General features: G+C 41.4%; 2 protein-coding genes across 4 annotated transcripts in view; one reads left to right on the top strand and one right to left on the bottom strand.

Moving 5' to 3' along the window:
* The window catches only part of GRM3 (glutamate metabotropic receptor 3), a 104,540-nt gene that overhangs the window by 284 nt on the left and 91,312 nt on the right, over positions 1–12,944 (bottom strand). The window contains exons 4-5 of one of the 3 annotated variants that reach the window (XM_068550472.1): positions 8,380–8,388; positions 712–739 (exon numbers count right to left, since the gene is read on the bottom strand). The exons of 1 other annotated variant lie outside the window; for it this stretch is intronic. In XM_068550472.1, coding sequence (XP_068406573.1) covers positions 712–739; positions 8,380–8,388 — 37 coding nt within the window. Of the gene's footprint in view, positions 1–711; positions 740–8,379; positions 8,389–11,366; positions 11,447–12,944 lie in introns of those variants that run through there. One more of the 3 variants, XM_068550470.1, reaches the window with a different exon arrangement.
* The window catches only part of ELAPOR2 (endosome-lysosome associated apoptosis and autophagy regulator family member 2), a 290,466-nt gene that overhangs the window by 195,914 nt on the left and 81,608 nt on the right, over positions 1–12,944 (top strand). The gene's annotated exons all lie outside the window — the stretch shown is intronic.

Below are 12,944 nucleotides of genomic sequence, written 5' to 3'. Positions count from 1 at the left end.
TCATACGTCTTGGAGAGAGTTGATAAGCATAATCACTGTTGAAAGAAGCCACTTGTGGGTTTAAAATTAGCTTTGGTAATCTTTAAACTGGTTAAAATACAGTGTGCAAAATTGAAAACTCACTGCAGTTTCCTTAGACTGTTAAATTAATTACTGTTTTCAATACCTTAATTAATTTTGTTCTCTCTGGGCAGGGATGTCTCTACGTAGTGCCGTAAGTCATCTGTGAACTCCACTGCCTTAGAGAATGGTTTGCTATATTTTCATTGTTCAGTGGATAACCTCAGTGAAAATTCTAGTGAGGGCTGCGGTGCTGAGAACTTCCATTTCATAATAGTTTGCAGACAGGAAGACATTCCAAAGGGATGATTCTCTTGTTAATGACAATAGTGACGACAGCGTCAGGGTGTGAGTATAATACGGATATATATATTCATTCTTTTTATGGCTTGTCGTTTTCCTAGATAAAATTCCTAGCTCCGAACTTGTTTTAAACAAAAGTTTTTTGTTTTTGTGAGAAATCTAGGGACAGTTAAGTTATACCTGTTTTGCCCTGAAAGCTTTTTCCTTTTACTGAATGAGAACAAAAGCAAGGAGCCCCATCCTCCATAGGATGAAACTGTATGGCCAAGAGAATCAGCTAGCGATGGCCTCACATTACCTTTTGGAGCTGAGGATGTCCCATCGCTTGACCTGTCCATCTGGACACACTCTGCCCAGGAGTAGCTGATCCTCTTGGCTACCTGACCACAGCCCAGGTCAAGCTGCCCCGTCAGCTGTCCCATTCTTTTTCTTTTCATTTTTTAAAAAAAATAAATTTATTTATTTATTTATTTTTGGCTGCTTTTGGTTCTTCATTGCTGTGCGCGGCTTTCTCTAGTTGCAGTGAGCGGGGGCTACTCTTCGTTGCGGTGCGCGGGCTTCTCATTGCAGTGGCTTCTCTTGTAGAGCACGGGCTCTAGGCACACGGGCTCAGTAGTTGTGGCACACAGGCTTAGCTGCTCCGCAGGATGTGGGATCTTCCCGGACCAGGGCTCAAACCCCTGTCCTCTGCATTGGCAGGTGGATTCTTTTTTTTTTTTAAATTTAAGCAAATTAGTTTTTTTTTTTAAATTTATTTATTTTTATGGCTGTGTTGGGTCTTCGTTTCTGTGCAAGGGCTTTCTCTAGTTGTGGCAAGCAGGGACCACTCTTCATCACGGTGCGTGGGCCTCTCACTATCGCGGCCTCTCTTGTTGCGGAGCACAGGCTCCAGATGCGCAGGCTCAGTAGTTGTGGCTCACGGGCTTAGTTGCTCCGCGGCATGTGGGATCTTCCCAGACCAGGGCTCGAACCCGTGTCCCCTGCATTAGCAGGCAGATTCTCAACCACTGCGCCACCAGGGAAGCCCGGCAGGTGGATTCTTAACTGCTGCGCCACCAGGGAAGCCCTGTCCCATTCTTTAAGGGCATAGCTCTTGGTTCATAATCAGATAAACTAATTTCATGTCATGCTAAAGTGTTCATGTTCACTATCATAGTGGAAATATTCTTGCTCAATGAAATTGCATTTTTCATAGGAATTTCTTTAAACACGAAGGAAAAACTAAGTATGAAATTTGATACTACATGGCATTAAGTGGGGGAATATTCACCATCTTTGGGACACTGAAGTCTTTCAGCAGACACTGCCCCCAACTAGGGAAACTCCAGCCTCTCAGTTTTGCACTGATTACTTGTCTAGGTTTGTGAGAAAATTATAAAGTCAAGTCTGTGTGGCTGCCTAAGGTTACAGTGGAGTCCTGTGACATGGTAACGCTTTTGGAGATGTTTTCCTTTTATCATTTTTAGAATGAGGTTCAGTTTTTTTTACAATATGAGCCCACTAAGAGCTGCAATATCTTGGGGGACAGGGATGGCGTAATCTACATCTCCTGAAACTTCTACAATGAAGACATAGGGTGTGCCAGATAAATGCTTGATGGAAGGTGATAGTGATAATAATTCCAAATGTGAGGGCATTCATTTATTCTTTGCAAAGCTTCTTAGTATACTTTATCTAATTCTCGCTTCATCAAAGCTAGGTAAGGCAAGAGAAAGAACAAGGTGAAACGGAGCCCAAACAAGAGTGCTCCTGGCCATTCAATATGTGCGTTCTCTGCAGCTTCCTTGTAACCAACTGTCTGTCTACTTGGCATCTCCATGTGGCTGTTTAATAGACATTTCAAAGCCAAGTGGCCAACGCGTAACTTTTGATTCCCTAACCTGTCCCCATTTAGTCTTCCTTTCCTCAGTGAATGGTCTCACCATCTGGCTAGTTATCCAAACCGAAAGTCTAACATTTAAGCTTCTTTCCTTTTTTGTCTCTCCCTGCGTGTCAAACCCATGCTCAAGTCCAATCAACTCAGGCTCCATCTCCAACTACTTCTGTCTCTGCATCCAGCGCCCCGGTCTAGGCCAGCATTCCCTCTCTCTTGGCCACTGGAATAACTGCACTGCTGGGCTCTCCGTGTCCACCCTTGCTTCCCGGCAATGCTTTCTCTATACAGTAGCCAGAGTATTTTTAAATGGAAGTCACCTACCTACACACCTCCTGTGGCTTCTCTCTGTGCTCTCCTTACTCTGGTTTATCCATCCCAGCACGATTCAGACCATGCCTATCTTTCTGAATTCACCTAATTCTGTGCTCCCGCCCCTACGCTTTTTTGCTTTTGTTCTCAAACACAGAATACCTATTTCTCAGTTTCTGGCCTTTTGTAATAGCTATTGCCTCTGCCAGGAATGTTCTTCCCTCTCTTAATCACATATCTGGCTCTTTCCTGTCATCCACGTGTGAAATGTCACCCTCTGAAAAAGGCTGTCATCAGGCCACCTAGTCTGAAGTAACCAACCAGTTTCTCTCTGTCACGTTATCCCGTTTTAAAGCTGAGCTTTTTCCTTGCCTTTTTTTTTTTTTCTTAGTGTCTTACGTCTTATACTCTTGACTAGAAAGTATGCTGGGGCTCTGCTTGTCTTTTTCATTCTTTTATCCCTATTGCTGGTCATGGAATAGACGCTGTATAAATATTTTCTGAATGATTGTATGAATGGTTGCCTTTCAAAGAATGGGGGAACCAAGAAGTTTAAAGAAAGAAATAATCTATTATCCTGAAGAAATGACCAGCAAATGTGAGGCCTTTCGGCAGCCTCATTTTGGAGCAGGTTGGCCTTTCTGCTTCTCAAGCCATGTGGTGGCATCGACCATCACCCACGCCTGCAAAGTACTGGCTGGGGCTGTGAGCATCCCATAGCAGGCATGCTGCCTTTGACATTTTGACTAAGCTCTTCATCTTTTCCAGGATCAAATTTTATTATTTCTGTGCAGGTTTTTCATTTTCAGAGGTTGAAGAGGAATGATGTGTCACGGGGGTACGTCTAGGAGAACCAGGGATTAGTGTGTCAGTGCTCCTTGCTGTCGACCTTGAACTAGTCTAATCCCCTCTCTACCTGCACTTTTAAAGATGGTATCAGAAACCTACTCCGATGTTCACCATACTCTTCTGGAATTTAGTGTAATTCTATTCTTAAGGGTGCACTTATGATTTGCTTGCTCACTGCATTCTAAGTTCTTAAAAATTGGGTATATTTTGACCATGTAGGTAAGAAGCACATGGGCTGCAAAGATAGCCACATGGAAAATCCTCAAGCTTATTATTGTCACATAATCTTCTACTAAACACCCTGTGGACATCATTATGGAAGGTTACAGAATAGCCTGGAATAATCTACCTGCTTTGTAGGGACATTAAAGGGAACACCGTATGTTAGAATGTCTAAACTCTTTGAGAGGAAGATAATGCAAATTCAAGGTCTTCTTGCAAGGAATAACAACAGCAAAAAGCCCCACAAGACTCTTCAGTTATTTTTTTTTTCCCCCAAACACTTTTTAGTGTATTGAAGGGGATTGTAACTTGTATTTTTCTGCTTCTCTTTTACTGTTTCATCTGTAGCTTTTGCCAGTGCATTTTTTTATTATGTAAAAAATATTCTCATTTTGGTACATGCTGCTGAATATAGCAGAGGAAATTACTGTTTTATGAGTTTACCACCTCAATTACTTTGCCTTTCATAAATATTTTACATATGCTTCTGTATTAGCCCATCTGTTATTCCCCAAGGTAGTAAAATATGTGGAAGAGGAAAGTGCTGTCATTTTCATGTGTGTGTTTGTGATGAGCTTTTCTATGATTTCAATGAAATTCTCATGAGATTTTTAATGGCATAAGTTTAACCTATTTTCTTAAGTGAGGTTAGGCAGATTTCTGTAATCATCCTGTCTGTCAGAAATAAGAGGTGTGCAGGCTTATTTTTGGCTTTTCTGGGAGTGGGGGTGAGTAGCAGCTGTTACTCTAGGCTAACGTGGTACTTTTTGCTCTTTAAAGTGAAAAGTGAAGGTAGCTGAAAAAGACCTAATAAGGTCCACAGCTGACCACAGAAGGACCATTCACACCCATCAAAAGGTATGTTTTGCTTCACAAACTTGCTGAAGCTTTAGAGATCAATGCAGCCAAGTGGCAGCTTTGTCTAGCACCGTGACATCCACTTTTCTTGTACCAGTAAAGCAGAGACTGGCCAGGCTTTGGAGAAAGTGACCCGATTTTTTCTAAGTAACTGGGCCCTCAATCAATGCTAAACATATTTATTTAATAGATTCTCCTGGATGCCAAGTCTGTTAGTCAATTTAGTGACTGAGACTTGGTTCCTGAGAATCAGTGTGTTACTCTGTGTAATAGATCAGACTTGGAAAAAAATAAAACAAACATTTAAACAGAAGAGACATTCCAGTCTGTTCCCATCTGTTCCATTTCCTCGCTCCTGGTGACCCCAAATAATTTCTCCCAGCATGTCTGCTTGTTTAGATATTTTGATTCTGTGGTCATGGAATACAATTTCCATCCGTTATTTGTTGTCTTGTCCTCCTGCTTTGTCATTGAACCTGGTTTTTTACTCATCACCTTAATTTACCTGTGCTGGGGCCCCTTGGTCCCATTTCAAAAGAAGTGTGTGTGTTGATCATGTTGTCTGGGCAGATGTGACACTGCTAGCCACTTGTTTGGTAGCCTTGCTATGTCAGAGATTTCTCAGTGGGAGACTGAGAATCCATTATTAATAAAAGTGGGCTAGATTCTCAGGGGGTGTTTCCCCCTTCATGACCAAAGTAATTGTCTTAAACTGTTACTAGTAGTCTTAAGAGGAAATCATATTCATTATGATGTTGGATAGAAATCTGTAAACATAAGATTTAGTTTCCAAGTGTGGAGTTAGAACTTAATGAAAAAAAAGACTTCTTCATTCAGTGATTCATTTCTTAGGAGACAAGATTCATGGGAAGAGAAAATACGGCATGTACCTTTTTAGAGACCGTGATGCAACTTAATTACCTCATGAACAGAAATTCCACTTGGTCTTCAACTTAATACCTCAGTCCACTGTTGCCATATCATGCTGTCCTTTCCAGTCATGTTCTTTTATTCTCTCTTCCCTCCCCCAAGAAGTACCAGAGTTGGATGCACAATAATTTGTAAATAAAAGGACTCAAGAATTTTTTGTACTATTCTACCTATTTTTCATTCTTCTCACATCCTCTTAGTTGCTTAACATCTCCTGTTTCCCCTCTTTTCTATCCAAATGTGTTTTCAGGCGAGGAGCAGAAACTCATTCACCCCAAGGCTCAAACAGCTAATAGGAGCTATAAGTGCTACTACATCTAGGGGTCCAAATCAAAAGCCGAAAGGGTTAAACTCTAATAAAATGATGTCAGGCATTGCTCCTTCTTTCTAGTGGAGCTGATCCTGTCAGCCTCACCTTCCAGTTATCCACAGCCTCTGCACACTGTCTTAGCTTCCATTGCTACCAACCCGATTTAAGCCACCAGCATCTGGGTTAGGCAGTAGCCTGCTAAATGAGGTCTCTGCCTGCTCGCTGTCTTATATTCTGCCCACACAGCCAAAACCATGCTTTTAAAGTCAGGTCCTGCCGCAGCTCCGATGAAACCCTTCAACTGTTTTCTCAGTTCTTGCAACAGAGAAGTACAAGTCCTTAAAAAAAGTCCTTAAAAGTGACTTCCAAAGTCCTACAAGATCTGTTCCGTCTTTGCCCTCGTCTCCTGTCACGTTCACCTTTATTCATTTCCCTCTAGCCTCATTGGCCTCTTTGATGTTCTTCTAACTTTGGACCTTTGCATTTGCTGTTCCCTCTGCGTGGAATGTCTTTCCCCCAGATATCGGCCTGGCTCCCTTCTTTCGTTTCCATCATGTCTCTGCTCAGTGTCACCGTATCACTTCCTTCCACTCTATAAAAACAGTAACTCTCTGTACCCTCGGTCCACCTTATTTGCCTATGTCCCATATTATTTTCTTCGCATCACTTATCAACACCTGAGTTATTAAGCATTGTCGCTTTGTCTGTCTGTGCCCTCTCTTGCCTGATTAGAATGCAAGCACCATGAGTGTAGAGTTGGTCTGTTTTGTTCATTACCACATCTCCAGTGCCTAGAGCTGAGCCTGGGCACAAAAGTTTCTTCAGTGAAGGAGTGAATTATCCAACAAATTGGTCACATTTACTTGGTTAGTGGTTTCTCTCCCAAAGCCTCTGAAATTATTCCAGGTAAGGCAGACATGTTAAAATTTTTTTTTCCATGTGAGTAGGCATTTTCCTGCTCTAGGCACAGAGATATTTCCATTTATAGATGTCCTCCAGAGAATTTCACTAAAAATGAAAAGGAAGTCATAGAAATAGCATATAATAAATTGATGTTAGACCCTTTGCTTTGTTTTAAGGTTTTGATCATCTGAGATCAATGTATGGGCAGTATTTGATTAAATACATATTTTCTTTTTTATTGACATATATACATAGTTCTCAGCATGGTACCCTGTTCCCAAAGGCGTTAATAAATTTGGGGTTACATGGAAATGCAGATGACTATAGGTATCTCTCATACAATACCAGACTCTCTGGTTTAGGAACTCTCTTTGAGCTACTGTGTTTACATTCTGTTCTAATGTACAATACAGAAGAGAAACTGTACAATGTAATGTAATTCAAGAAAGTGATGCTTTTAAAAAACTATGGAAATGAGAGAAATTATATCTCTGGCATAAACATTAACTATGTTCATTTGTCTTCATCAAATCACATTTTCTAAGAAACTTAGTGGGTAGCCCCTTTGGAATATCAATGCCACACCTTGTCTGTGTGCAGCCTGGGTATGGAGATCACTGGGGGCTCAAAGAGACATGATTTATGCTGTTGAACTCCCTGGTATGGGCTTTTGAGAGGAACACAAGTCTGTACTCATGCTGGTAGAACAAGATGCTGTCATGTGTGGTGCTTAAGAGAAAGCTTTTAACTTGAAAAAAATCACTGCATGTGCAGATGCTAAGATTCTCACTGTCAGAATAATCTCTGAGATGAATTTTGTAACTGAGCTGGGGCAGAAAATCCAGAGGCCACAGGAGCCATAGAGCAGCTTTTGAGAGTTTTGTCTATGACTTCAGTTATCAAATTCCTTAAAGTACCTAATAGATGGGACCCTGGTTTTCTCATCTATAAATGTGTTTGTTAGAATAAATGATCCTTAACATCCCTTCCAGCTCCAGTCTGTGTATTAAAGAAGGTGGGCTCTAGCTGCTTGGGGAAAACCTAGCAAAATAGTAGAGGTAAAGAGAAAATGATTTAAGGGTTGCTTTAGAGTGGTTGTGAGACAAGTAAATGGAAATGTCAAATCAAAGAAGGAGAGGTATTAAACATCAATTTCCTAATGTATATAGGGTTACCTATTATAGCTGGAGACTATCCTCCCATCCTCAATGAGGGAATGAAAGGGAATAGAAAGAATGAGGTTCTCAGGAGTGCTGTGGACTTTGCTCTCTTGAGGGAAAATGGATTGACAGCTATCTGATTTGGATGTACTAGGTGTATTCTGCCTGGAAGCAAATGGCTCAACTTGCTGAAAACTCTGGGCTCTTCCTACGTTGGTCAGAGAGGATTTATGTTTATAATATATTTATGCCTGTGGCGAAGAAGACGCTCATTTCAGTCTGGGGTGCCAAATAACTTCCTAATTGGCTGGCCAATCATCATGGGACTCCCTGAACTGTAAAGTGCGGGTATATTATGCTGTTTTTCTAGACTAACACTGTAGAGAAGAAACTTGGCATTATGTGTGTTTTTTTTTTTTTTTTTTATAAAGTCCTGTTCAGAGTTGAACAATGGCTTGCCCCGGCCAACTGGGGTATCTTCAAAGCTTGGCCATTGATAGGTGCAAAAGCTTGTCCTCATGCACTTGCTTTCTGTTGCTGAAGCTCTGTGGCAAATTATACCGTGAAACTAGAAGGCGGGTCCCTCGATCTTTTTAGACTGCTGCTTTCTTTTTATAATGTGCAAATGCTCAGTGATAAACAATAATTCTATTAATTGAGCAGTTCGCACATTACCACCTAGACAAGTGACTTTCTGAATAAGGTTATGGCAGAGAAAATCAATCTCCATTTGCCCATGGCTCCTCCGGGACCCAAATCTGGGCATCATTAATTAGCAGAAGCCTCTTGGCTGATCTTAATGATAATGACGTACATACATCTGAATGATCACCATGAGCAAGAGAAATACACATCCCCGTAGGACCACGTCTGGGTACATAATAGCTCTGAGGACTGTTGGACACCGTCCATTTCTTTCTTCTCCCCCCGGTCTACGCTGATGCAAACCCCTATTAGTGTCAGCAGTATTCTGACCTGCGCACGGCCTGTAGGATTTTATGCTGCCAGACCTCACGTGTACATCCAGCTTGTCTCCCTCAAAATGACGCCGTTCGCTTACATTCTGCACCCATGCTGGTAGAACAAGATGCTGTCGGGTGTAGTGTTGAAGGGAAGGCTTTTAATTTAAAAAAAAAAAAAAAAAATCATTGAATTTGCAGATGCTGAGATTCTCAGCATATGTTCTTGATTGCCTGTCTTTGGGAATCAGCTCTGGGAAGCTCCTTTGCTTCTAAAGCTGAAGAAAACAAAGAATGACCTCTTTTTTTTTCTCTTCCAAATACAAAGGATGTTTACTTATGTGTGTGGGTGTGGGAGTGGCATTATAAGTATGAGCTTAGGATTTCAGGGTCTCTGAGTTGTACTGCTATTGCAGGGTGCATTCCCACCTTCAGTAAATGTTTCTTGAGTGGCCAGGTGCTTCTATGGGAGAAATGCCTTCTGTGGAGGGTTCTGGACAGCAATGGGGGAAATGACTGTGCTGGGGTGTGGCTCTTGGGCAAAGGATGGGACTTCAAGGGCCTCTCCTTCTCTGAACCCAGGGCCTCCTTTCTCTTTGAGGGCATCCAAGTGGAGCTCCCTGCTCTGCACTGATAGCAGTGGATGAAGCAGACAGGATGGTTTGGGCCAAGGTTCTCAAACCGTTTTCCTTGGACCATCTCTGTTGAACCAGCCGGAGTATCTGTTACCGACCAGACTCCTGGCCTTTACCAAGACCCCATGATACAAAGGGTGGGGCCTGGGAATCTCCATTTCAAAGAGTTTTTTTTAATATGCAAATGTTGGGGACAACTGGCCTATGGGTACACTTAGTGGAGAAAAGTTACTGTTTCCTTTATTTTTATTATTCTGACTCCCACTGTATGTAGTTAATCAGATACAACTAAAATTGGTCTCGTTTGCATACAGCAATATGTAAACATTTCTCAAATGGTGAGTTTTCCAAGTTGTCCTTAACGATGTTCTTTCTTACATGCCTGCTTCTGAGTTAGGCCGTGCTTTTCTATCTTTTGAGAGCAACTGCTCAGATTTTAAAACCCTCTAACTGATCTTCTTTCTGCTGTCAACCACCTTAGCTGCAGTCAGGGAGCTCACTTAGACTCCAGAGTGATGTGGTGTCTCTGCTACTCTCTCGCCAGAGAATTCACCCTGAATTAATATGGCCGCACCTTCAAGGTGACTTCTTGGTATTGCATAAGGTTAAGAGTGTCATGTCACTGAATCCCTGCTAAGAGTGCAGTACCGATTGGATTTGGGATTTGGGGAGTGCAGCATGATAAAAATGGCCACAACTTCTCTGAGCGATGGAGCCTGCCTCCCTGCCCTTGAATGTGGGTGGGCTCTGTCATGCTCTCTGGGTCCCACGTGGAGAGGCGTCCCACCAAGGCACCACCTATGAGAGTGAATCACTGTGGACCCTCCAGATCAGTTCAGTCTCAGCTGACACCACAGAAGGACCCCTGTCAAGGCCTTGCAGAGCAGGTGGACTGCTCAGTCAAGCCCTGCCTGAATTCCTGACCCACTAGATCAAGAGAGATAACAAAAGGGATTTCTCCTAAGCCACTAAATTTGGGGGAAGTTTGTTATGCGGGACTAGATAACTAAATGTGTCTGTGCGGGGGGTAACTCCGTTGCTATACCGGCTTACTCTCGTCCATACATGGGGTTTTTGTTTTTACCTCTGGAGGCACTAAGTCAGAAAACCAGAAGCAATACCGGTAACAATAATCCATTGGAATAAAATGCCTGCAAATACTTAACCAGAAGAACATAAATTATGTACAACCTAAGAAAAACATATGCTGTACTTAATGCAGAGCATTTTAAGGATTTTTCTTGATTCTTTAAACAGCATACTTCCCAGTATTTAGGAAGGAAATGGATATTAATTGAGCTGAATCTATAATGGAGGAAACAGGCACTGAAATATTAAACCAGTTGCTTAAGTTTTCATCATAGTGGGTCAGTAACGCGTTTATACATAGAACTAGATCCCATAGGCAAGTGGCTTTCAAATACGTTTGATTGCAGTTCATAGAAATAAATATTTTACCTGAACCTGGTACCCATATGTAAACTTGAGCAAACTTGGTGAAATACTACTTACCCTATTACATATGATACACTCTAAAATACTTTATCCTCTTCTCTTTTATTTTTATATTTTTTATTATTATTATTTTTAAATGTCCAGGTCAGTTTTATTTTAATTAATTAATTAATTAATTAATTAATTTGGCCACGCCGTGCGTTATGCGGGATCTTAGTTCCCTGACCAGGGGTCGAACCTGTGCCCCCTGCATTGGGAGTGCGGAGTCTTAACCACTGGACCACCAGGGAAGTCCCTCTATTTCCTTTTTTTAAAAAAATGCTGGTCAAACATGCTAAATAAATTTCATGACCTATTAATGGATTGCATTCTACAGTATGAAAAACACTGCCCCAGACACTAACCTTCCTGGGACCAGGGATTCTGTCTTATTCACCACTGTGCTTAGAAATTTCTGGTGTACAGAAGGCATTCAAGCATTTAATGACTGAATGAATTTCATGACAGTGGTTCCAATTTATTAAAATGGGAAGGATACTAATCACAAGTCAGGAAATCCAGTGTCAACTCTTGAATCATTGCATATCCTTGAGAAGTAACTTCTCTTATTTTCTCACCTATAAAATAGAACTTGTGATATCTTGTACACATGGGATAAAATGAGCCCACAAATATTAAACTATCGTGAGTAAAAGATAAAGAATTACAAATAAAAGATCAATGGATTCGTTACTTATGCACTTTGAAATGCCTAGAGATACCACTCAAATACTTCACTTTGTTACTTTACTGCCACTTCTTTAATTTGGATTAATTAGAGGAAAATTGTGAGGAAAATGAGATCTAAATTTAGACCTTTTTAAAGAAAAAAATTAAATTTCACTGAGTAACAAAGTAGTCCTAAAATGTTGGGCTGGATAGACTTGTACCTTGAAGTATTAGTTGGGCCACTAGCAGATTAGATACTGAGTGACAGCTTAAGCAGGTCCATGGCAGTTGCAGTACATTGTTTTTGTGTAAATGGACATTTCTGAAATTCTGAGGGGAGACTTGATTGGGTAAAGTGTCCTTGTTAACTCTTCAGGAATTTATTAATTCCTAGTACCTACATTAGAAAATGCCACCATATCTAAATTACTGAGGTTTGGATGTATGAGATCTGAAAAATGTCTGGGGAAGACTTAGGGACTCTGCTAAATTGTTTTAATAACAGCCAAGAGCCCTAAGCTATCAACAAGACTCTTTCTGCCCAGAGGTAAATCATGCTGCATAGCCTAGGGTAATTTTCCTTTTGTTCTCCCTGGAAAGTTTACCAAGTACGTAGTTCATGGGAAATTTCCCGGCTTGTTTTCTAGATGAAGTAGCACAATAAGGTGGTTTGGTGCCCTGGCTTTGAAATCAGAGAAACTGGCTCTTAAGTTCTGGTTCTGCCACTTTCAATACGTGTGACCTTGGGTAGATCTCCAAGAGCTGTGAGCGTTAAATAAGCTATATCACATGTGCACACATGTATGAAGTATTTAGCACAATGCCTAGCACAAAGGCAACAATAAATGATAGTTCCTCTGAGCTGTATTATTGTTGTTTTTATTAGTTATTATTATTAGTTATATGCCAGTTCTTTCTGGTCTGGACTAGCTAGCTTTTATAGTTCAGCTGCTAGAAAAGAGATTTGTTTGCTCAAGAAATAAGCAGGTTTCTTTAAGGTTCAAGGAAAATTATTTCACAAGTTTTACCAGGTCCTGGGACTCAGCCCTCGTGACACCTGGAAATTTAGCTGAAAATGCAGTAAGGTCTCCACCTCTATAGAAGCTGAGACCGAGGAGTGGTATACACACAGCGCATCACTGAACATGTGCTGTCAGCCATCAGTCTTCCCTTTGTTTGCTAGGAAAAGGGCAGCCCTATAAATTGTGCACTTTGTTGGAGAAACTGGGGCACTAATGCGATTGCTCACTTTGTGATGCTGAGCTATTTCGAAGTTTCCTTTCTAATCGGCTCGGGGCAAAATTGTGAAGTAGTCATTTGTCTCTGTCACTTCCAATCCTCCTTCCCCCCACCCCCTTCCCCTTCCTCTCCCCCCCTTCCCCCTCATCCTTCTGTCAGTGAATTTCT

The sequence above is a fragment of the Eschrichtius robustus genome, chromosome 8 (assembly GCF_028021215.1).
Source record: "Eschrichtius robustus isolate mEscRob2 chromosome 8, mEscRob2.pri, whole genome shotgun sequence".
Classification (NCBI taxonomy): Eukaryota; Metazoa; Chordata; class Mammalia; order Artiodactyla; family Eschrichtiidae; genus Eschrichtius; species Eschrichtius robustus.
The sequence above is the reverse complement of the archived record's forward strand: the minus strand, read 5'-3'. Positions and strand labels throughout refer to the sequence as shown.